Genomic DNA, 23,700 nt, shown 5'->3' on the forward strand with positions numbered 1-23,700 from the left:
ACACCAATGTAGAATTTATTAAAAGTGGTTCTGTGGGCTGACATGACCCAGTGATTTCAGAACTATTCAAGGGACTAAAAAGACTAAGTCCTCTGATCAATTCCCTGTGACGATGATTCTCCCAGCCTTGCCATCCAGCGTTCCATAACCAGACGGTTGCAAAACCATGATCTGAGCTCAGGTCTGACTAGCTCTAGAATTTCTGCTAAATGTGATTCCCTACCCCCACCCCGAAGGCCTCCTGGACGTTTCCGTACTGACCACCGTGTAATAAGTAATAGGCGAACAAAACGTAACCATAGCTTGAAATATGCTTCACTGAGCGACTGGAGTTAATACCTTAAGGCTCCTTGCGTGTGTTAAAGGATGTTATTTGTAGCCACTCCTAACATTTCCCTGAAGGTTTTTTTATTTATCGAATCACCCTTCCTCTGCTGACCAGCCTTTCACTAGGGCAGAAAAATGAATGAAGAAAATGGATGGCCTCTGCGAGGCTCCTATCTGGGTGTAACCGAGTAGGTACCCACCCTTTGGCCTCCTGGTCACCCGGTGTGGGACTGTCGGGATGCCTTGGCCCAGATTCCCTAAAAGAGAGCGAGTCAGGGGCGGGGGAGTCTCTGGGGCTCTTGGGGGAGGCGAGCGGGAGAGAGAGGAGGAAGGAAAGCAGAGGCTGGGAAGACAGGCCTTGTTCTGAGTGTGAATGGACCGCGGGGCCCTCGAGAGCAGGAAGCGGCGCAGGCCAAGACGCTCACGGAAAAGCTCTTATCTAAACAGAGGTGGCCAGGACGCTGGATCACCTCCACCATTGTCCCGGGAGCTGACCCCAGCCTTCAGTCCCCGAAAAGCCTTCTCCACTCCCCCATCGCCATTCAGACAAGAAGTAGTTTTCAGTATGGGCTCCAAGGCGTCACGAGGTCTCTCCCTGGGCAAGAAGTCGCCGCCCCTACCAACAAAATCCCCCCAGCCTGACCCTGTGACCAGCCTGGAGGCCCAGGCCCTTTTCCTGGGGCAAAAGGGGCAGGAACCATTCTGTCTAAACACGCCTTTTTCTGCCAGCATCCTCTCCTCTATATTGTTCTATTTGTTTTAAGAGAATGTGAGAGAAGGGGAAAAGATAGTGTTGCAGATTCTATTAATCTGATGGCTCAGACACACGATCGCTACTGTTTTGACACGACACACGCAGGAGCGCAGGAAAGTTTACACGAGGCCCTTCTGCAGGATGGCGCGCGGTTGGGGAGCCGCCCGGTCGTGCCCTCGGGCACGGTTCCAGGTGGTCTTTTTTTTTCTTTTTCCCTCTCCACTTTTTTTAAAAGACGTTTTACAGCCTCGATTTGCTCTCTATTACTGCTCTCCCCCTTTGTTTCCTCCCTTGAAATGATTCAGGATTCTTTACAGATTCTAGTCACAGTAAGCTCGTGCCATCAAACCCCATCACGTGGAGAAGCAGGGTCCACTCAGGTCCTCAGCGTTCATCGTCCAAGAAAGAAGAGAGAGAGAGGGAGATTATTCTGTGTGTGTTGGGACTTTGTAGAACTTTCTGGAGCCTCCTTTTCTCCTCCAAACTAAATGTGCTTTAACTATACTTTAATGTATGTACACCTTCCTTCCCAGGCGATGGCGCGGGCTCAGGTAGGCAACCGTTGGGTGTAGGGCCCGGCTCACTACCGTGCGCCCCCCGCAGAGGCCCCTCAAAACCAGCTGCTGCTATAAATGTATCGGCGTTCCTAACAATGCAGGCCTCGTTCATCCCAGAACGTGTTTAGGAATCATGCAGACAGCAGTTTTAAGTCACCAGGGGAAAAAAGATTGTAATAAAAGCTGGATCTTTTTATTTTCTTGCGAGATGTTGTCTAATGCTGAAATTCATCAGCCCACAGAAGGCCAAGGTTTCATATAATTTTAGCATTAAAACTCTGTAATGACGAGAACTAAACAGAATTTATGTAAAAAACGTTAATTATAAAATAGTCCTCTGCCCCCTCCCCCCTCCCCCAAAGGACCAGGGGCTACTTCTGCTTCCTGAAAGCCAATATTTTGCTTCTCTGGGTGTCTGTACCGGTTGGCTTCAGAGGAACCCCAGAGTTTCCTAACACATGACTCTGAAGCATGGTGGTCAAGGTTTGGGCGGGGTGGTGGTCTGTGGGAGCAGAATTCATGCCGTGTGATGGACGAGTTCTGGTGTGGCAGGAAGAGTTAGGAATATCTGGGTTCTAATCTCAGATCTGTCTGCTACTTTCTATATGAATATGAGTAAGACATTTGATTTTCGTGAGTCTCACTTTCCTTCTTGGTAAAGGGATTTGTGAAATGGGGATCATAATACCTGCTTCACTGGGTGACCGTGAGAATTAGTTGAGCTTACATGTGTGTAGCTGCTACCCCAAGTCTGGTACATTAAAAGCAGCCCAGTAACAACTGGTTTCCCTTCAGCCAACCAAGAGCCCAATTTAGCAGAACAGAGATCTTGAAAGAAAGGTCAGCCTGACGTCATTTATCATAGGGTGAAAGGGGATCCTTCACCTCTTTATCTTAAGATTCAGGTGGTAGAGTAGACCTTCTGGGATTGGGGTGGCTATTAAACTTGCTAGAAATCATTTATGAAATGAGAATCTTACACTGGATAACTACAGGAGTCTTAGGTACCATAACACAGGTACATCATAGCACTAAATGGGCAGTTTCTAGAAAGGCCGAGTGAAGGGTTGAACCCTCTCAACCTGGTACTTCAGAGAGTCTGTTGTTTTTCTCTCACGGGGGCCACTCCGGAGAAAACACAGACACTAGCCATCCGTGGCTAAAGGTCACCTCTCCCCTCTGATTCCACCAGATGCAACAATCCATCCTTTAAAGAAGTGCCAACTCTGCTTTTTGGGTTGGGGCAGGGGAAGGAAAGGCGGGAGGACTGCAGAAAGTGTGCAGATCGGAACTGTTCAAAGCCAGCACCTAAGGAAAAGCACAGGGGAACACAAGAGGGTACCTAAGGGTGCACGCTCTGCGTTGTTTTTCCCTGGGATGGGTTTGTAAAGGTGAATGGGACCTGAGGTCAGAAATCATGGGATGACAAATGTAATGTAAATGGTCGTTGCAGACCGTGCACACAGTGGGCACTCAGTACACTTGGGCTAGGTATCATGAGAGCTGATTGCCAAATCTTGGGAGGAAGTTGACCAGGTTATGCAAAAAGGGCTAAAAAAAGACATTCAATCCCCCTTGCAGTAATGGTATCTGTGTAGTGAATATTTGAGAAGCCTTTTCTCCCTATATACAAAGAAGCACTGAAGTATGATAATTTCTTTCTATACGATGATGATAGAACGTGGAGATTATGTTATATACAGCGTACAGGTTAAGTGCACAGGCTCTGGAACGAGCCAGAACTGATTACAAATTCCGCCTCTGCCACCTCCTAGCCCTTTAGCCTTGGGTAATTGACTTAACCTCCTTCATCCTCAATTTCCTTGTCCATTAGATGGGGGATGATAGTACCTACTTTTTAGGATGTTGTAGAGATCAATGTGATAGTGTACATGAATCGCCTCACACAGTACCTAGCGCATAGAAAGTATAATCCTTATCATAGTAGAATGTAATATCGCCTAGTGTCTACCGTAATCATTACAGCCTCTGGCTTGCCTGTTGGGACCGACAGTCAGAATTGCCAAGACCGTAGGTTGGATCCCAGCGTTGGCTTTGCCTTTCTCTGTGGCTCCAAACTGTGTTTGGTCACAAAGGAGCCAAATACTTACGAGTGTGCAGGGAACAGGGCAAACCCATCAGCACTACAGGGAAAAACCCAGAGCATGTAGGTCAGTAACGTCATCTGCATCTATGGAGGGTGTGTGTCGAGCACTATGTGTCGAGCAGAGCAGCCTGGTAACTCGGACCAGATGGGAGAGCCCCACAGATGTCTCCTACTTGGGAGTCAGACAGACAGACATGTCACCTGGAGGGTCCCGGCTCCGTGTGTTGGATCCATAATTGCCTGCTTTCTTTTAATTTATTTATATCAATCTCTAGTCCAAAACTAATTTGTTTCAGCTCCAGGGCAATCGACAATGGAGTACACTCTTACCCCGGAAATTTTTTTTTTCCTCTCGATGGTTATAAATACCTCCACGCTATTGTACTTGGCATGCTGTATGCAAATAGAGGTCAGAGTCCTAAAGCTCATTAGGAAAGGGATGGGGGGCTTGGAGCGCGGAGAGGACAGCGTGGAGCTGAAGCTGATAACAGCGGCCTTGTCCAGAACAGTGCCTGGGAGCTTTCTTATCTCCCTTTGGCAGGAGGTGCTGAGGACTTCCTGTGCGAAATCAGGAGCGAGCGCTGCCTTCCTCTTGTTGTTCGGCTTCCTCCCCCCTCAAGACGGTTCCCAGCACAGCGATTATCTTTGCATCTTCAAACATGGCACAATCTACTTCCTGAAGAGCTTGATGTATTCTTAAGAGCTCAGGCAAATTCCCCTCCCCCTACCTCTCGTTTCAAGTGCTGTTATAGAGTCAGCCCCCTAAATGACATGCTATTTTTAAGGTTCCAATGACAAAGAGGGAAAAATCACAGTCCCCAGTATGGAAAATAGCCACAGAACCTGTCCTTTTCCATTTGGAGGACCTTGCAGCAACTCTAGTTTCCAGGCCGGGGCTTGTGCCGACAGTAGCTGCCCTTACAGGGACGGGCGGGGGGTCGGGGGTGTATGTTGGCAGCCCGAGTGAACTCAGGCAGCCGACTGCGTTTCCCTCGGGAAATGCCTCGACTTGCTTCACTCTAACATATATCTTTGCATTTCCTGACAACCAAGAGTTGAAATTAAGACCTTTCTCTAAGGCCTCCCTTATCTTTTTCACTTCTTTGGGGAAAAAGGAATGAAATTACAGGCTTCTCTTTCAGATACAAGAGAACGTCAGCTCTTGGATATCACAACACCAAGTACCTGTGTAACGTGTGTACATGTCACAGGTGTACACATATGTAACAACCCCCCATATACATGTTATATATATCTCCACAGACACACACGTTATATAAACCTATATATGTACCCCATGTGTGTGAAAGATCTGAGATTAGACAGTAGTTCAAGGTATAGATGCTATGAAAAGTAGGACAAAATAACTTATTTTAATGATAAAGTTTTAAGGCCATGATATATTTCAAGTCAAGGAGAAAGTGTATAATTTCTCTTTGGTTCCGTTCCTTCTACTAATCAATAAGTTAAAATGTTCACTTTTTTTACCTGATGATTATAGGAATAGCTAGTCAAAAAATCTCAGAAATTCCTTAAGGAATGGTTTGTCCTTATGAATTCTTGTTTATTTTATTTATTTATTATTATTAATTTTTTTTGCGGTACGCGGGCCTCTCACTGTTGTGGCCTCTCCTGTTGCGGAGCACAGGCTCCGGACGCGCAGGCTCAGCGGCCATGGCTCACGGGCCCAGCCGCTCCGCGGCATGTGGCATCTTCCCGGACCGGGGCACGAACCCGTGTCCCCTGCATCGGCAGGCGGACTCTCAACCACTGTGCCACCAGGGAAGCCCTCTTTTTTATTTTAAATCTTATAATCTCACTGTAAAAACAGACATCTTAAAAACAGTTGGAGGAATCTGATATATGGGCCAGATACAAACAACACCGTGGAATTATTGCTAATTCTGTTAGGTGTGATCATGGCGTTGTCGTTACTAGAAAACGTGCATAATTTTTAGACATGCACTAAATACGTGAGGCTAAAATGACATGCTGTCTGCGATTTGCTTTACAATATTTCTCAAAAGAAAAAGTAAAAAGAAATAAGGGATAGATGAAACAAATGTGGCAAACTCTTGGTAATTAGTAAGTCTGGGTGATGGGTATATGGGGGGTTACTATACTATGACTCTACTCATCAATATGTTTGAAAATAATAAACAGTTAAAACCAATGAAAACTCTTACTAGAAACCACACATCAGTACCTCACACCTGTATGTTTCCAAATGTTTGTGGGGTGCCAGTTACATGCTTGGCCCTGGCATAACTATGAAGACAGAGTGATCCCGTAGAGGTGGCCCATGGTCCTTGTAGCTGCTGGCCCAGTGGGGCCTCAGAAGCACTGAATGCAAACTTAGAAACTGGTGAATGCGCTGGGGGAGAGGACGTTATATGGCAGTGTGCCCCCCAGGAGGGGAGACCACCTCAGAAGACTCCCTAGTTTCACATGCTGGAGTCCTTTCTCAGCTTGAGGACCAGACAGGAATAATTGCAGAACTTTTTTTTTTTCTGATCATCACAATTCCTCCTCTCTTACCTTTTCTCTCACTTATTTCATCCTCTCACTTTCTTCTCACATAAGTAGCCAAGGGCGACAATGACTTAAGAGCAACCACGCGTTCTTTCTGGCTTGAAAATCTGCAGAATCTGCCCAAGACGTGTACAGATTAGAGCCCAGCCAGCTGTGCGCTCACCGCAAATTCTCAGCCAGAAGGAAGGAATATGAAGTGACGCCATGAAAAGTTCACAGTGCAAGTAATCATACAAATGACCACTTCCCTGCCTTACAGGGTCCTCACTCTTTAGGCTGGGAGGTAGGAGGAAAGACTGCATCCAGGAGAGAGATACAGAAATGAACAGCATCAATCCATAAGGCGGTCGGAAAACGGCAAAGGCCGTGAGCTGCCTGCAGGCACTCAGCCCAGTTCCTACGCGCACTTGTCTCTTAAGCTACCCAGTCTGGCAGGGAAACACCTTGGGCACTCACAGATTTTTTTTTTTGAGGCACATAAAATAGCTCTTTGTATATTTGCATCGTGTCCCCCCCAGAAATCCATATTTAAATCTCAAAAGGCTGCTTTAAAAGAATCAGCGTTGGGGACTTCCCTGGAGGTCCAGTGGTTAAGACTCCGCACTCCCAACGCAGGGCGCCTGGGTTCCATCCCTGGGCAGGGAACTAGATCCCACATGCCACAACTAAAGATCCCGCCTGCCACAACTAAGACCTGGCACAGCCAAATAAATAACTAATTAAAAAAAAGAAAGAAATCAGTGTTCATTTTGTCATGAGTGGTAGAAAGCAAGGCACCTGCAGTGTCCACTTACTGAGCACCTGCGTTTGTCATACGTGATGGTACAGAGCTAGGCTCTGGGCGGTTCACGCAAATAGAAATCACAGCGCAAGTTAAGGTGGTCTAGCTACAGGCTCATCAAGTGGTTCTGATCCTGTGCACCGTAAGGGTTCACAGTGATCAGGATAAGCTGCTTGGAGGAGATCAGGCCGGGGGTGAGGGGCTTCGAGGCAGCGGTCACTGGTGAGTGAAGGTGAAGGAATCAGGTGTGTGCACACCCTGAGCCACAGGAAGAATAGTTCCTCGCTTTTCTAGGGTGTCTTTAATTTACAAAACCTCTGCAATTAAATTAGGTCATTTAACACATGTATAATCCCATGAGATTAACAGGGCAGGTATAATTTTATTGGTGTGTTTCAGAGGAGAAAACTGTCATACAGCTAGAAGTCAGGGCAGTTCTAGGACTCAAGTCTTCTTTGAAGTAGCTGAACCAAACTGTGGTTTGCCTGTGAGGAAACGTGTCTGTAGCGGTAAGGTTGAAAAGGCAGGTAGGGAATGGACTTTGGATAGCCTTGACTCAGTCACGGAAGCCTGGGCTTTCTTCAGTCCAGTTGTTGAAGTTTTTGGAGCAAAGAGGATTCCACTAGAACCCCGAATGCTCAGGGGGTTGGGCTGGCGGCAGCTTTGTGGGTGTTGGCTTGGGAAAAGGCATGTTGAAATACTACTGCACTGCCCGGGTCAGAGTGGATGTAAGTGTCCCTTCTGTTGTTTGGATTTTTTATTCGTGTAGAACCCAGGATACATGAAACATAATAAATGATCCAAATGACAACAAAAACATGACGGTCCAAAACCTATGGGATGCGGCAAAAGCAGTCCTAAGAGGGAAGTTTATTGCAATTACAGTCTTACCTCAGGAAACAAGAAAAATCTCAAATAAGCAACCTAACCTGACACCTAAAGCAACTAGAGAAAGAGGAACAAACAAAACCCAAAGTTAGTAGAAGGAAAGAAATCATAGAGATCACAGCAGAAGTAAATGAAACAGAGATGAAGAAACATAATAAATGATCAATAGATATTTACACCAGTGATTTAGGTAGTAAAGTGACAGGCACCTACTGATAATCAGGTGTTTGAAAGAACATGCTTTCGGATATAGGTTGGAATCTCTCTTTAAAATGGTACTGCTCCAGCTAGTTTAAACAGTAAGAGAGGGAGATTTCATGGACTTTTAGAAGCAAAAAAGATCTTAAACAACTTCAACACACATATTCTATAATTAAACACTTGAGGCCTGAGATGTTAAAGAGCTTGCCGTGATACTCCAAAACTTGAAAAGAAAGAGACTGAATTTAATAGCTGCTCCATGATGTGTGTTTCCATATACACTTAATCAGCCCTGGAAAAAATTAGCTGTATAATGGAATATTCTCATATTAAATGCCAGCCTTTTATAGCTGTGAAATGCTGTTATCCTTGAGGTTTACATTCATTAACATAACTTCCGTTTTTTCCGTGTTTGCATGTTTCTTCCACTAGGAACTAATTAAAATCTAGATACTAGATTTTTTAATTTATGCATTTTTATTTAATATTTAACATAGAACAGGAAGGATATCTGGAGATACACTGGTGTGGGTTTTTTTGTTTTGTTTTGTTTTGTTGATCAGGCAAAATCTGTCTGCTGTTTTTAAGTTTTGAGGATGGATATTGGGGGGGAAGCGTCTAAGGAAAAGAAGAAAATTGTGACTTTGTTATCTGAGGACTTAATGGTTTTCATTTCACCGGTCACCATGGGCTAGACCATGCTGCAAAGCAACATAGTGATGGCTTACTTTTTTTAAAAATAGGTATGACTTTTGCTCCAATAATGAAGAGTCCTTTATCCTGGATCCTGACAGCACCGTAGGAAACAGAATTGAGAGCATCACTCAGCGCACGGCAGTCTTAGAAGGAAAGAATAAGGTACTGTTCATCAAAATAAGCATGGGGATATTTATTCTAAAAGTACACACTCAGCTCCCAGTTCTGGGTTTATTAGAGCCAGAAGGAATTCAAGTGCTCAAGCAAAAATTCAGAGAAGAAAATAAGTAGTATGTCTTTACGGAGCAATGCACTGAGGCTATTCAAACTGCTGTATACACCCAACCGAGCACCAGTCCCGAAGGAGTGAGTCCTTGGACCTAACGGAAGAGGTAGAAATGCCTCTTGAGCATCAAACTGGTCCACATCAGTGGTTCTCAACTCTGGCTGCACAGTAGTCTACTTTACCAATTATAATTACATGTGAATCCTTAGCGTGGAGCCCAGGGTTCACAGAAGCTCCCTGGGAGATTCTAGCATAACCAGAACTGAGAACCTCTGACATAAATAAAGGGAGAGGTCAGTAAGCAAAAGCTAGCACAAAACTTTAGGCTAAAATGGAATGTTTCCATTTCACAAAATATCTTGTTTTCCCCTGTTTTTGCACGGGTGAAGCCTAAGTTGGGGTGTACAAACACACACAGCGTATCGGATTCCCTGACTGAAGAAAGGCAAATCAGAACCACCATGAGATATCACCTCACACCTGTCAGAATGGCTATTGTGAGAAAGACAAGAAATAACAAATGTTGGTGAGGGTGTGCAGACCCCCTTGTGCGCTATTGGTGGGGATATAATTGGTGCAGCCACTATGGAAAGCAGTGTGGGGCTTCCTTTAAAAATTAAAAATATAACTACCATATGATTCAGCAATTCCACTTCTGGGTATTTGTCTGAAGAAGACAAAAACACTAACTCAAAAGATATAGGTACCCCCGTGTTCACTGCAGTATTATTCACAACAGCCAAGATATGGAAACAACCTAGGTGTCCATCGACAGATGAATGGATGCAGAAAATGTGGTCTGTATACGCAGTGGAATATTATTCAGCCATAAAAAAGAAGGAAAGCTTGCCATTTGTGACAACATGGACAGACCTTAAGGGCATTATGCTAAATGAAATAAGTCCGACAGAGAAAGACAGATACTGTGTGATCTCACATATATGTGGACGAAAACAAATAAACAAGAAAACAAGCTCATAGATTGGTGGTTGCCAGAGGCAGGAGGTAGGCAAGATGGATGAGGGGGGTTAAGAGGTACAAACTTCCAATTCCTATAACATATAGATAAGCCATTGGGACGCCATATACAGCACTGCGACGATAGTTAATACTGCTGAATTGCACACTTAAAAGTTGCTAAGAGACTAGATCTTAAAAATTCCCATCACAAGAAAGAAAAACCTTTGTACTACGTGTGGTGATGGGTGTTAACTAGACATAGTGTAGTGATCATTTTGCAATACATACAAATGTTGAAGCTAATATAATGTTGTCAGTTATGCTCAGTTTAAAAAAGTTTCCCTGACCTAGTCAGGGTCTAGGAGCGTCTTTTCTGCTCTTGGACATATTTTCTCCACTCCCTTAACCTCAACACTAGCTGATACCTGTGTCTGAGCAGATCTCAGACCTGGTGGTTTTCTTCTCTGTCGAATCAGTGAAAAATGCAGCTCCAAAATCTGCTGTTATCAGGCACAGGGGTAGTGATGCTTTAAGAAGGGGGGGAAAAAACCCATATCAAATCACCCCTTGCTAGAATATCTACTTCTACATGCATATCTTGATTTGGAGTAGTCTGTTAATATGAGTGTTATCTCCTTAAGTGTGGTCATGCTTATTTATCTGTTCAGCTATATTTGCATTTGAAAGCAACAAAATAGATGGCATCATTCTCCGCATAGGACTTCATAATAACAAATAACATCTGAATTCTTCCTGATGGAAAACTTTTGGACATACGCTTATGTCAACATCATTCTTTGGTGGGCCAGAGTGGCTATCTCCATTTTAAAGATAAGAAAAACTGAGGTGATAAGATGACTAACTCCAAGTCACGCAACTTAAAAGTGGCACGTGAGAAGCTCAAACCCAAGTCTTCATTGCCAAAACCCAGGGCTCTGCCAACTAAGCCAATACAGAAATTAGTTAAGATGGTGATGGCTTGCACGATAACATCAGCGATCACTTGTCAAGGATTCAGGAAAAGTTTTTCTAACCACTGCAGTAAGGTGTGGGTGGCTTACAGTTCTTTTTCTCAAATGCAAACAAACTGTAGTTTAAAACATTCCAAGATGTGTAGCTATTGATGAGACAGCAGTTTAATGAAATACTTAGAAAAGAGGACACTCTGTAAACTCGAAAGTTTGAGTGACACTACATTTTTGAAAAAAAAGCAAATTGCCTCAGAGTAGAAAGCAAGTTAGTTGTCACAAAGTACTAGATAATTTCAAGATGCCCTTGACCGTGCCGATTCATTTTGCCTTTCCCTGACCCTATCAGATGCTTGTACTGTTAACTGCTGGATATTAAAACACGAATTTATGAGCTTAATTCCAAAGAACTTCTAGTCCGGTTTGTGGTATTCTAGCCACAAAAAAACATACGACAGAAAATAGAAAATGAAAAAGCTAGGTTATGTTTCTGATTAGCCTGAACCATGAAGTAGCTACCTGCCTCCATGACAAAACCTGGGTGAGATAAAGAATCTTCCCTGATTTTTTCCATGTGTGATTGAAACAAATTTATTGTCTTGTAATTCTGTAGTTACACCAGGTTTTTAAACAGAGACCCCCCAGACACAATTGGCCCTTTGGCCATCCAACCTGCAGAGCATGGGTTAAGGTCTGCCCTTTCTACTGTGTGTAACCACGTGCAAATCAGTTCACCTCTCTGAACCTGAGTTCTCTCCTCCAAAAAATGGAGCTCCTAACACATGACCTGTCTCGTTTGCCTGTTATCAAGATGATTGTCTTATATTCCCTAATGCAATCCCCCAAATTGATTGTGAACATATGCAGTAAAGACTAGTTATTAAACAATTGTGTTGAAAAACCTTTAATACTCCTTCTATACTAAGTGTGTGTATACACACACACACACACACACATATCCTAGTAGTGACTGTAACAAATTAGACTTTGAGTTATTAATTTCATGTCCTAAATTTAGAAGACTTTACTAATTTTGCTTTTAGCATCTATTAATATATCTTTGTGTGTGAAAAACGTCTTTCAGATGACAGACGGAAGTTTTGCTATCTCAGAATTCTTTGCATTGTTATTTCCTTTACAATTAAAACTGCTTTTCTTTTCTGTTCAAGTAAAGAAAGCAAATGAAAGTCCCAGCTTAGAGCACACAGATGCTTTTCCCCACTCATATAGTCGGCATGCCCGGGACCCTGCTCCAGCCATCAGTGGAGCGAGGTCCTGCTCGAGCACCTGCTGCCTTTCAGGGACTTGCTTCCCCCCGTGCCCCACCCCCCTGTTGTGTTTTGTTTTGTTTAACCCAAGGAAGGGTGCACGAGACAATAAAATTCAGTCTCCTTATGGCCAGGTTTTGGCCCAGATCTGTGAGAAGTGAAGTCATCAATTGGAGTTGCTAACGGCAAACATGGAGCTCTGGTATGGTTTCAGTGGGTTTGCCAGACTTTGTAGACTTGGGGCAGGAAGTAGAAGGAGCCCTGTGTTAGGAAAAATTACACGGGAAATGCGTTTCACAGCATTAATTCTGTGAGGCTGGAGGATCATGACAATGTAACATCTTAGCAACGTCTCCATTGAAATCGTTTTGAGGTTTCATTGAGAAATGTGTGTGCCGTAAAAGACACGTCCATGACCGAAGCATGAATGCCTCATCCCGGGAGTACAGCCTGGGTTCCGCTCTCCCACCCACTCCCCGACCTTGTCTACCTTCTCACGTTCTACTTCCCATCAGTTGGCTCAAATGCACCACCCCAGGATCATTTTAGATTCTTCCCTGACCTTTACATATCTGCTTTTATTTCTCCCTGAAACACTTCAAAGGAAACTGTAATAGAAACATCCGAGAATAAAATCCATATATAGGTCTTTTTTAAAGGCAGGTGCTGGAAATTAGGCTGAATTACACATCATCCCATCCATTCTGTTCCATGAGGTTCAAACCACATTCCAGTAGTGAATCACTAACGCTTAGCGAAAGGGAAGGAAGGAAGGAGAATGAATAACTTCCAAATTTACAGTACCTGACGACAGTGTTCACCAGCGTTCCTGGGTCATACAGAAGAACCCAGAGAACGGATTTGAAGGGTCTGTTTCTAATATCTTAATCCTTGAGGTCCTCGCAGGGAAAACAGAGGCACCCAAAGTGTGGGTTCAGAACTAAAAAAAACTGTGGCAAATGGAAACTAATTCTAGAATGGATACAAGCAGACAGCCTTGGGAATTTCTTTTGGTGTACCTTATAAAATATATGATGATAATTTCAAACATATGCTACAACTCAACTTCTTGAGTTTGAAATACTTTCTCTTTTCAAGTGCTAAGTTGATATTTGCTGTTCCAACTGTTACGTTATTTCCATTTTTTCCCTCTTGAAACAATAGTATTTGGTCATGACCGCCGGGGATCACATCTGTCCCCTTAACCCAAGAGACTCCTGTCCTGTGAGAAGTTCTCGTGTCCAAATTACACCCACCTCCAGCTCACACTTGACCTCCCTTTTCTGACTCTATAGTTCATACAAGTGTCATAGTTTTTTCATGAAAATATTTTAATTTATAGCTTAAAAATATACTCTAGAAAAATAAAAGTCCTCTAGAAATCAGATCATTTTGAATAACGTTGCTCACAGGACGTAGGTTCCATCTTATTTTAAAATGTTCTTCTCTAATTATAACTTGTCCATTATCAATCATATTTTCAAACCATGTAACACTGTATCAGCTTGCAACTTGTATAAAATACTAAAAAAACAGGATTTCTGTACACAGTAGCATTGAGCTTGTCGTGACCATGTCTGCTCATTAAAGGAGGTATTCTCGAGAGAAAATCCCGACGCAAGGCAGAGACAACTCTACCGATAGATCTGTACTATTAGATTTAAAGGGTTTGAAGGCGGCAAGCAGCAATTTCGTGTAGATTAAGAGCACAGGCACTGGTGTCAGACAGACCTGGGCATAATCGTTGCTCGGGGCTGTCTGTGGTACCATGGATCTTTGAGTGAATCAGTTTAAAACCTCAGTTGCCTCTTGTGTAGAACAAGTAATACACCCACGTCACTGGGCTCCGGGGAGGATTAATTAAATGAGGTACTGCCTCACACACTGGCGCACAGCAAGGGTAACATAGAGGTACCCAGAAACAAAGAAATAATGTAAGCTCCCATCAATGTCATTTTCTAGTTCAATTTTAATAGAAACTTTGGAGAGGTTGAGTTCTGGGGCAGGCTCTACTGGGGGTAAGGTGTCAGTCTTGGAAGAGGTCATTCAGGCAAAATAAGAGATTCAGATGCATCTGTTATCTCCATGGTTCGTGTGGCCTGGATTCACTTCACTTCTGTGGACCTCAGTTTTATTCTGATTATACAGAAATCCTGAGCTATCTGTTTTCGCAGTGTTGTAAAATGGCTACAGCCCTCCCCCGGTTGCCTGCACAGGCCCTAAATATGGCGCATGCGCACATCTGAATTCATTGCCCTTGGCACGAAACCCAGTTCTGGTTCTCAGTTGCCCCGCTCTCAGTGAAGTCAAAATAATTTTAAAAGAAATCCAGATGCACCTTTCAGGTCACCATTGTTCATCATTTCAGATGTTCAAGCCAAACAGAAATGAGTTGTTCACGTACTTATTGAGCAGCAATACATCTGAGAATCTAAATAAGGCTCTGCTGAGGCCCTTTAGGATAAACATTGAGCGCTAACTTCGTAAGGAAAGCTGTGCTTGAGCTGAGAGGCAAACAGCAGAGGGGCTGTGAGGTCTCCACGACTGTTCCTCTTCTGACCCTGTTCATGCTGCTTTCAGGCACCTGAGCTCGTCTCCTGAGAAAATTCCAGGAGTCAGAGTCTCACTTGGTGATCTCTCTTGTCCTTCCACCTGTCACCTACAAGCTTCTCTTCTAGCTACTTTTTCCTCCACAACTCTGAAGTGGTGGGTGCAATAATTAAACAGCCATCCAGAATTTTTGTATTCCCCGCCTCCTGTAATGATTAGTAATCAAAATAGAGAAAGAGACACCTGAGCTCTCTCCACTGGTTATTTGCTTTGGTGAGAGTCTTTCTCTGTAAGAGAGAGAATAATATATACTTGGGCTTCAAGTAGGGAAATTCTTTCCTGTGACCTAGAAGTAGTACTTCACGTTAAGAATAAGGGTCGTGTCATACTCCCCTCCGTCCCCTTTACAACGTCTGGGTGATGCCTTAACAAATAATCAGTATCTGCTACATTGGATGAAAATGCCACGAATCGCAGACACTCATTTCCCAGAATTCCAGTAATACACAGAGGGTATGTGGGTACATGTAATTAAACAGATCTAACAAACAGAAAAGGTATCATGAAATATCAACTGTACCGTAGTGGAAATTACAGAGAATTTGGAGCAATGAAGTTGCTGGCTAAAAAAACTACGAATATATTTTTTAGGCTTCCTGATCTGTAAAGACAGACATACTTTCATTTCTCGTAAGGGATATGAGAATACGAGTAAAGTGCCTACCGCATAACTTAGCAACTTAGAAAAATGTTAGGACCCTTTGTAGAATTTGTGTTACTATCTTAGAAAGCCCGCTGTCACAGTTCAGCCTCTCTGTATGTATCACGTTAACCTGTAAGTGACCGGATCGTTCTCCTCCAGCCAGGACACCCCATTAGTCTGGAAGCATCAGCACAGCCTCTACAATTTCAGGGCTTATGACCAGTTCTTTGTGTCCTAGAAGATAGGCTGCAACGATTTATAAGTAACTGGATCAACCTTTTTTGTAATTTTAAATATGAAAAACTTACTAGCTGTTTCATTTTTTTTTCATGTATAGCATGCATTACTTTTTTGAAAGGTTGGGTTAAATTTTAAAATTCTCAACAATTCATTTCATACTGCTAATTTTTATCTTTAAAAGAAGACAGCCATGCAAATCTTTAAGCTGTATAAATTTGTGGTTCTTTTTTTTTTTTTTGAGACATTACTTTTCGCAACATCATAGTTTGGAAAGTGCTTTCAAGTTCACATAGCTTTGACTCCTCCTGCCTCGTTATGGGCTCATCTGCCCAAGAGCAGCACTAAACCCTAGAGAAGCGACGTTGCCGTGTGAATCCATGATTTATATCTTCATTTTCTAGAGGAGGGATTGACAGCCTGAGAAATTAAGTAATTTACAAACACCCGCGAGAGCCTCAGGGAGTTTCCGCCCCTCCCTCTGCGTCATTAGGGCTGCAGTGCCGCGTCCCAGAAAAGAAATGGTTCAGCAGCCTTTCTCCTCTGTCTGTGCTCCCTTAACACACCGCTTACAGAACCAGACGGCAAAGAAGGCTCCTGTGACCAAGTGGCGTTCGTGATCACAGGTCATCCAAACAAAAGGGAAGGCCTGGACCTCCCCCTCTCGTTGGCGTGGCCCTGACCACCTCATAGGGTAGGACGTGCTGTCCCGCATCTGGGCTTCGGGTCTGTAATTGTTACGCCAGCAGCACGAGATAAATAAGCCTGAAGCCCTCATATGAGTCGGATGTCATAGCCCCCGGTCTCCTGAGGACCTGCTTTCCTGTTGTTTTTCCATTCTTGCTGAGGGCTCGGCGAGGGGAGAGTTTCTGGTAACCACCACGTGTGCAGTTCTACCTCTGTTGAGGCAATGGAATAGCCGGATCATGTCCCCCTCAGAAATATCTCAGGGGGTGTCCAGTGGTTCTTCCTCCTGTCGCTGAAGTTGCCTTTTCTTTTGCAGACGGCTAGCACCTTGGCTGTGGCCGACTCTAGAATTTCTGGAATCTACAGTTGCATGGCTGCCAATAAAGTAGGGACTGTGGAAAGAAACATAAACTTTTACATCACAGGTAAGCCACGTGTCCTATATTCACGAAGACAGCCCAGGGACCTCAAGTCTCTCTTGCAGTCTTTTGTGCTTTGAGTGCACTTGAGTGACTTTTATTTTTTAAAAAAACATTCCATAGACCTGTCCAGCTTTGAGTACCTTCATCCTTGCTCTCAGGAATAGTTTTCCACAGCATCATGGGGTCATTGGGTCTCCTGAAGGGTTATTTCCCTGAATTCCCTTTTAGAGCTGTTTGTCTACGTCTCTTTCCTGGGCTTGATTGTGAATCTGGGATCTTGTCGTGTTCCTGTTTGAACACCCTAGAGTCCCCAGCACAGGGCCTGGCACACAGTGGGTGTTCAGTAACAGTCAAGGAAACCAATTCTAATACATGGGATGACATCTTTGTAACCCAAGAGGCGAAGTGTTTCACAACTTTTTTTTAAATTGATGTTATCGTTGATTTGCAGTGTTGTGTTAATTTCTGCTGTACAGCAAATGTTTCACAACTGAATTTCAGCTTTTTGGCACACGAGGTTCTCCTAAAGAAACCTGAAGCTGAGCTTGGTTGATCGTTCTTAGTGTGCTGTTTTTTTGGTAGCATTTCAGAATTTTTAACCTTAAATATGATGGTGTCTGCAAATCTTATAACTTCCAAGGGGCACAAATGGCACTCCCTACGTCCCTCCATGGGTACAGGAAGGAAGTAAGCAGCTCAAAGTATAAAAACAATTGCCTGGCTCCACACTCCCCCAATATTCTGAAAAAACCTGGGCAGTTGGCCAACTCTCTGGAAACTTTGCACTGCCTGGGGCAGGCTGTGGCAGTTGCCTTGAGTTCTCCAGAAAGAAACAGGTATGTCCAATTGCATGAGAAGTATGGGTTGCCAGGTCACAGGGAGCCTTCTGGCACGCTAGCTGACCCTCAGAGAAGCTGTACCAGGGGAGAGATCCGTGGGTAGGTGCTCACAGAATGTCAGAGCCAGAAGAGACTTTAGGGGCTATAATTCGACATGATAGCCCTGCATTTTTCCAGATGAGGAAATGCGGTTGAGAGAGGTGGAGGGGCACACGGGAGAGCCTCTGAAAACCAAGTCAGTCCCTGTACCCTCAATATTCGAGAAGCGGAGATAAAATCATCTTTGCGTTCATTCCAAATAGGAAAAGCCCTTTATTTAGAGAAGGATTCAGAGAGCAGTTTCACACAGACTGATTCTTTCTTTAATCAACCTCAGATGATTTAGACTAATTAAGTCCAAAGGTTTGTGTTGTCCTTTATATCTGGGGGGCAACAAGGCCACTGTCTCTGTGATTTTAGAGTACAAAAGAGTGAGCCTTTCCTGTTCTAGTCTTAACATTCAATACGTTTGTACAAGTTTAATGAGCACCAACTATTAAACAGGACAGTTCAACTCTGTGTTGAGCATTCAGAGAGATAGCAAGGAGGCCCTGTCTTTCTAGGAAGACGGTTTGAACGCTGTGGACACAAAGAAGAAATGTTACCTGTATCCTAGTATCAAAAGGAATGAGCAGAAGTAACGTGACAGATGCTAGCCAATGCCAAGCCAATTCCACCAATAAAAGTATGTCAGCCACATACATAATTTAACATTTTCTAGTGACCATTTTTTTTAAAGTAAAAAGAAAAAGGTGAAATTCATTTTATTTCACCTAACAGATCCCATGTTATCATTTTAACACATCATCAGTATTTTTTAAAATATTACATCCCTTCGGTTTTAAAAATCAGGGTTGAAATAAGATAAAACTAACCGGATGAAATTCAGTTCAGTCACACTGACCATACTTTCAAGGCTCAGTAGCCACAGGTAGCCCTGTATTGTAGAGTGTTGCTCTAAGCCTCTGAGAAGGAAGCGGGACTTGAGGTAGTCCTGTGGGTACAAAGAATCCATAGAAAGAAGGGGACAGGCTGGCCCTGGCATTTTCAGAATCGAGGCGAGAAGACCAACAGAGGCCCACAGACTATACGTCTAACCACTTACAAGTTCTGAATCACGTGAACAAGCTGTGAAATATGTTGTAGCCTCTGGTGGACAAAGATACTTTCACGGTGACCTGGAGAGTCAGGCACAAACCTAGAGTTCCGGGACTGCACAGAGTGTGGCGGTGCCTGACGGTGCAGGACAAGCCCACCCCCGGCTCACCCTGCTTCTCCTTCCACTCCGGGCTCGGCCCTCACGGTAAGGGGCCCTATCCTCCTGGGGATGATCTCCCCAGGCCACACCTCCAAACTCTGTCCACCCCTCCCCCAAACAGTCTCCCTGGGCCCTGTCAGTGTGCAGACCGCCCAGCAGTCTGACCTCAGGAGGACAGACGGAGCGAAGGGGGAAGAGGTCTGAGACAGTCTGGAAGCAGACTTGGGACCATCTTTACAGGGAATTCTGGGGCCCCAGGGGCCCCACGAAAGATAAAGAGTGGGGATAGCATAGGCTCTGTGTGGGCAGCCCCCCCCCACCCGCTAGACTCTCTCCATTGTGGGGAGGGGTACAGCCTGAACAGAGAGCCCCCTTGCCTCGGTCTGAAGGGAGTACTGGGAGAGGATGCCCTGACTGAGGGCACGCCCTGCTCGTTTCCCTCACCATACGAGTCCCAGGAAGGTTCATCGATGCCCATTATTCACTGCAGCACCAACATCCAGCCCACCCCTCCCCCGAGTGCTTCATGGCTCCGGCCTGTATCTGTGCACAGCATGGCTGCTGCAAGGGCCCCAGCTGATACGGCTGACCACCTGCGGAACTCAGGCAGCAGTCCCCCTTCGCCTCCCACCATATCGTCCAGTTTATAACCACGGGGTGCTTGAGACCTTTCCTCATCCATTGAAAGGAGCGATGGGAATTCTATTTCCAACATACCTAACTCGAAGCTCACGACATTTTTCCTCCAGAAATTTCATCTTAAAACTGAGCACAAACTCATCCAATCAAGTCCCCCTTGCCCGGAATGTAATTCTCCTAAATGCTTTGCTCCCTGTTTTGAAAAATTCTAGTCTTGATGGGTAATCATAGATTACTTACATTCATTACTTCTAAAACTCTTCTCTTTTTCTTACTCAAACCTCTGTCATGAGATTTTGCCTCACTAGAGATGAGACTAAATATTCTTTAGGAATGTTGCACCTTCCATGACGATTTTCTGAAAAATGAATGTATATTTGTTCCATGCTTATACTCGACCTAGTGCAGGTCGTGCTTTAAAAGAGCTGTCTAAAATTGAACTGCTCAAAATCAAAAGATCTAGAATTGGATCTGTACTGATCCTCATTTTAATCATGCTGCCCCTTCTCTAAAATACAACAGAGCTGCCTTCTGAACTGATGTGAACCAGTTTGCTATGGCTATTAGCATCCTCCACAGCTTCTACTCCAACTCTGCCATTCACTTGTCCATAGTATCTATTTGAAAGGAGCCAAACTTTCTAGTCACCACTCACTTTCTTTTTAGAGAATGCTGTTTCTGTTCTCTAGTTGAGGTAAAGCCTTTATTTCCACCTGACAAAGGAGATACCTTTCATCCTTTTAATGTCTATGCTTGTCTCTTTCATGAACTTAATTCACACGTTTGATCCAATCAAGTCAAGATGTCCACCCCCAGGTGTGCACCTCTGTAAATACATTACCCTTTCACCTAACCCTGGGTGGGATGTCTCCTGAGCAAGGGTGGCGTCTTCTCCACCACATCTCCTAAGACGCCGTGGATGTGATTATGTGCTGGATGGATGAGTGTTAGTTGGTGCTACTGAAGCCTGGGCTGAATCTGCAACAGAGGCTTAAGTGTGGGAAGATTTCTTGTTTTCATTTTGAGAGTTAGAAGGCAATGCTTTCTTTGGTCTGTTTTTGTACTCAGGCTAAAAAAAAAAAAAAATCGACATGAATTAAGGGAAAAATCCCCCTGGATTCATTACCTAGTTTAGGACATCTTATTTATCACCTTCCATGGATCAGAAAAGAATAGTGCAGGGGCTGTACTGAGAAATAGATCATTTCTAAGTACCATCTGACAACATAAACCAAATCAGCCTCCTAACAGTGTCCCCGTATGAGAAACGGACCTGAAAACGGATTCGATTCTTTTCTTTTCCTCTGTGTGTGTTTTTGCTGTTCTGTTGGCACTCAGCATGACTCTGGGTGTGTTAGCAATTACTGAGGGTGAAACAGGAACAGCGCTGCCTTATCTCCCTGGTTTCCCAATGTCACTAAATGCATTTTATTTTGAGATTCCTGGTGGTGCTTGGCAAAGATAAACAAAATCTTCCACCAGGAAACCTGTGAGCTATTTCCACAGGAAGTTTCAAATCACTAAAGTAAATAGAAACTCTCTACATGATCTCAGTGGTGTTACTTGGGACCCACTTGGGTTCTGACTACCAGGATGGGACTTCGTAAATGGAAGCCTACCGTCTTTTCAGAAATAATATGATTGCAACCAGTGCACAAGACTTCTGCCCTAGTATCTGGGTAAAAGTTGATGGCTAATGTTTAACTCCTCACGCTTGGAAAGTGTCCCAAGTATAAAAAGATGCTGAATTAGAGGGGCTATTTCTGACACCTTATTGTTATGTTAAAAAACTATGGTCAGCTGCTTCTGCCTCTTCTGGCACATTCTTAGGTTTTCATTTTAAAAGCAGGAAAACTTCCACTGGCCTCCTCTCTCTCCAGTCATTGACAGCTTCGTAAACCACTGCTACCCCCCGGCTCCCAAAGAAATACTTTGGCATTTCTTCAGACGTGACACTTTATAATAAAGCCAGAGCCCAGAAAAATCAGAAAAACAAGCAAAGTGAGATTTAGGAAAGAGTTGATATGATATCTAATTTTGGACTATTGTCCCCTTAAGGTTTAAAGGTTTCTTTATAGCTTTGTGTGCAAAGGATAATAATAATAATAGCATAACATAGCGCTTTTCATCTTCAAAGTTCTTTGTGAAATGTTGGCCCCAGTTCTTTGCTCAAGTACAGATATGCCGCTAGTAACAAGCGATGGGAGGGTTTTGAGAGCAGGCCAGTTCAGGGCTAGTAACAACCAATGGTATTCTAAAAGTCATCTGGTGAGATGGTCCAAAAGGAGACTAAGGAACTCTCAGTGCAGAAGCTAAATGATGGTCCAGGTTAAGAAAGCTGAGGAGGGGAGCTCGTGAGCTGTGGCTAGAGGCGCCAAGAAGATGGAGAAGAAGGTTACCTGGGAATGACATTGGAGAAAATGACTTCCAATGATGCAGGCCTTTTAGGAAAATGTTTCATATGTTTTTTAAGAGCAGATTTGATTTAGAAACCTTCTGCCCCCACTTCGCAATCTAGCAACTCTTCGAGATTAGCTGTCCGCATTTTCAGAAGAAATCTTGCTCTTTGGGCTTCCCTGGTGGCGCAGTGGTTGAGAGTCCGCCTGCCGAGGCAGGGGACGCGGGTTCGTGCCCCGGTCCGGGAGGATCCCACATGCCGCGGAGCGGCTGGGCCCGTGAGCCACGGCCGCTGAGCCTGCGCGTCCGGAGCCTGTGCTCCGCAACGGGAGAGGCCACAACAGTGAGAGGCCCGCGTACCGCAAAAAAAAAAAAAAAAGAAATCTTGCTCTTTTATGTCTGAGTAGAGCAGTCACCATAAAAGGGGACCTGAGCAAGGACCCCTTGGCGCCAGCAAAGAGCAGGGGGAGCGATGGGCCAGCAGCAGGAGGAGGATGCCGTCAGCCCAAAGTTTAGGAGTAAAGTGTTAACTGGAGTCTCCTAGCGCAGACCTGGGACTTCCTGTTCTCACTTGTTCACAACTTAAATAAGTGGCTATCAAAGCACCTGTGGTTTCTAGTACAAACTCCTCTTAGAGTCCTTCCCTATTTTGCCCACTTACCAGGAGGACTTCTGCACATGATAAAGCAATGGGTTATCATCCCAAGTTGTAAAAAAAAAAAAAAAAAAGCATTCCACTTTGAAGAGCAATTTTGAGCAAATGAGCGTACCCTCCTAATAACGTCCTATTTTGCATTTCCTGCCTCGCTTCTGACGGAACGAACTGAGCTGGTTCCTACCTGCCATGTCTGATCGTTCCCCTTTTAAAAACAAAAACCATAAATACCATCCTTTTAATGTTGATGCTGAATTTGTGTAGGAACAATCCTCAAGATCCTTGACTGTCTTAGAATGAGATATGTCCTCAGGATGAGACATTGATTTTCCTAGGCACTCAAGTCCTTTGTTCTTTTTTTCCAGATGTGCCCAATGGATTTCACGTTAACTTGGAAAAAATGCCTACGGAAGGAGAGGACCTGAAACTGTCCTGCACAGTTAACAAGTTCTTGTACAGAGACATTACCTGGATCTTGCTGCGGACAGTGAATAACCGAACCATGCAGCACAGCATCCGCAAGCAGAAAACGGCCGTCACGAAAGAGCACTCCGTGACGCTCCACCTCGTCATCAAGAACGCTTCCCTGGAAGACTCGGGCACCTATGCCTGCCGAGCCAGGAACATGTACACAGGGGAAGAAATCCTCCAGAAGAAAGAAGTGACCATTAGAGGTGAGCACTGCAACAGAAAGGCTGTTTTCTCTCGGATCTCCAAATTTAAAAGCACAAGGAATGATTGTACCTCACAAAGTAATGTAAAACATTAAAGGACTCATTACAAAGTAACAGTTGTGTCATATCATCTTGATTTATTGTCACTGTTGCTCATTTTCCGGCTCAGAGGAGAAGCTCCTCCCAAAATGAGTTTGGCCATGATAGGAGTAACATTGAGCCCCCCCGGGACCCCCAGCTCTGGGCGCCCCGTTCAGGCTGAGGGGTCCGCTCTC

At 44.3% G+C, this 23,700-nt stretch overlaps 1 protein-coding gene across 2 annotated transcripts in view; it reads left to right on the top strand.

Annotated features, from left to right (window-relative positions):
• Window positions 1-23,700, top strand: part of FLT1 (fms related receptor tyrosine kinase 1) — a 170,888-nt gene that overhangs the window by 73,859 nt on the left and 73,329 nt on the right. For both annotated transcript variants that reach the window (XM_082675546.1, XM_082675545.1), the window contains exons 11-13: window positions 8,891-9,005; window positions 16,819-16,927; window positions 23,117-23,425. In XM_082675546.1, coding sequence (XP_082531672.1) covers window positions 8,891-9,005; window positions 16,819-16,927; window positions 23,117-23,425 — 533 coding nt within the window. The remainder of the gene's footprint in view (window positions 1-8,890; window positions 9,006-16,818; window positions 16,928-23,116; window positions 23,426-23,700) is intronic.

The sequence above is a fragment of the Grampus griseus genome, assembly GCF_964374135.1.
Source record: "Grampus griseus genome assembly, chromosome: 18".
Taxonomy (NCBI): domain Eukaryota; kingdom Metazoa; phylum Chordata; class Mammalia; order Artiodactyla; family Delphinidae; genus Grampus; species Grampus griseus.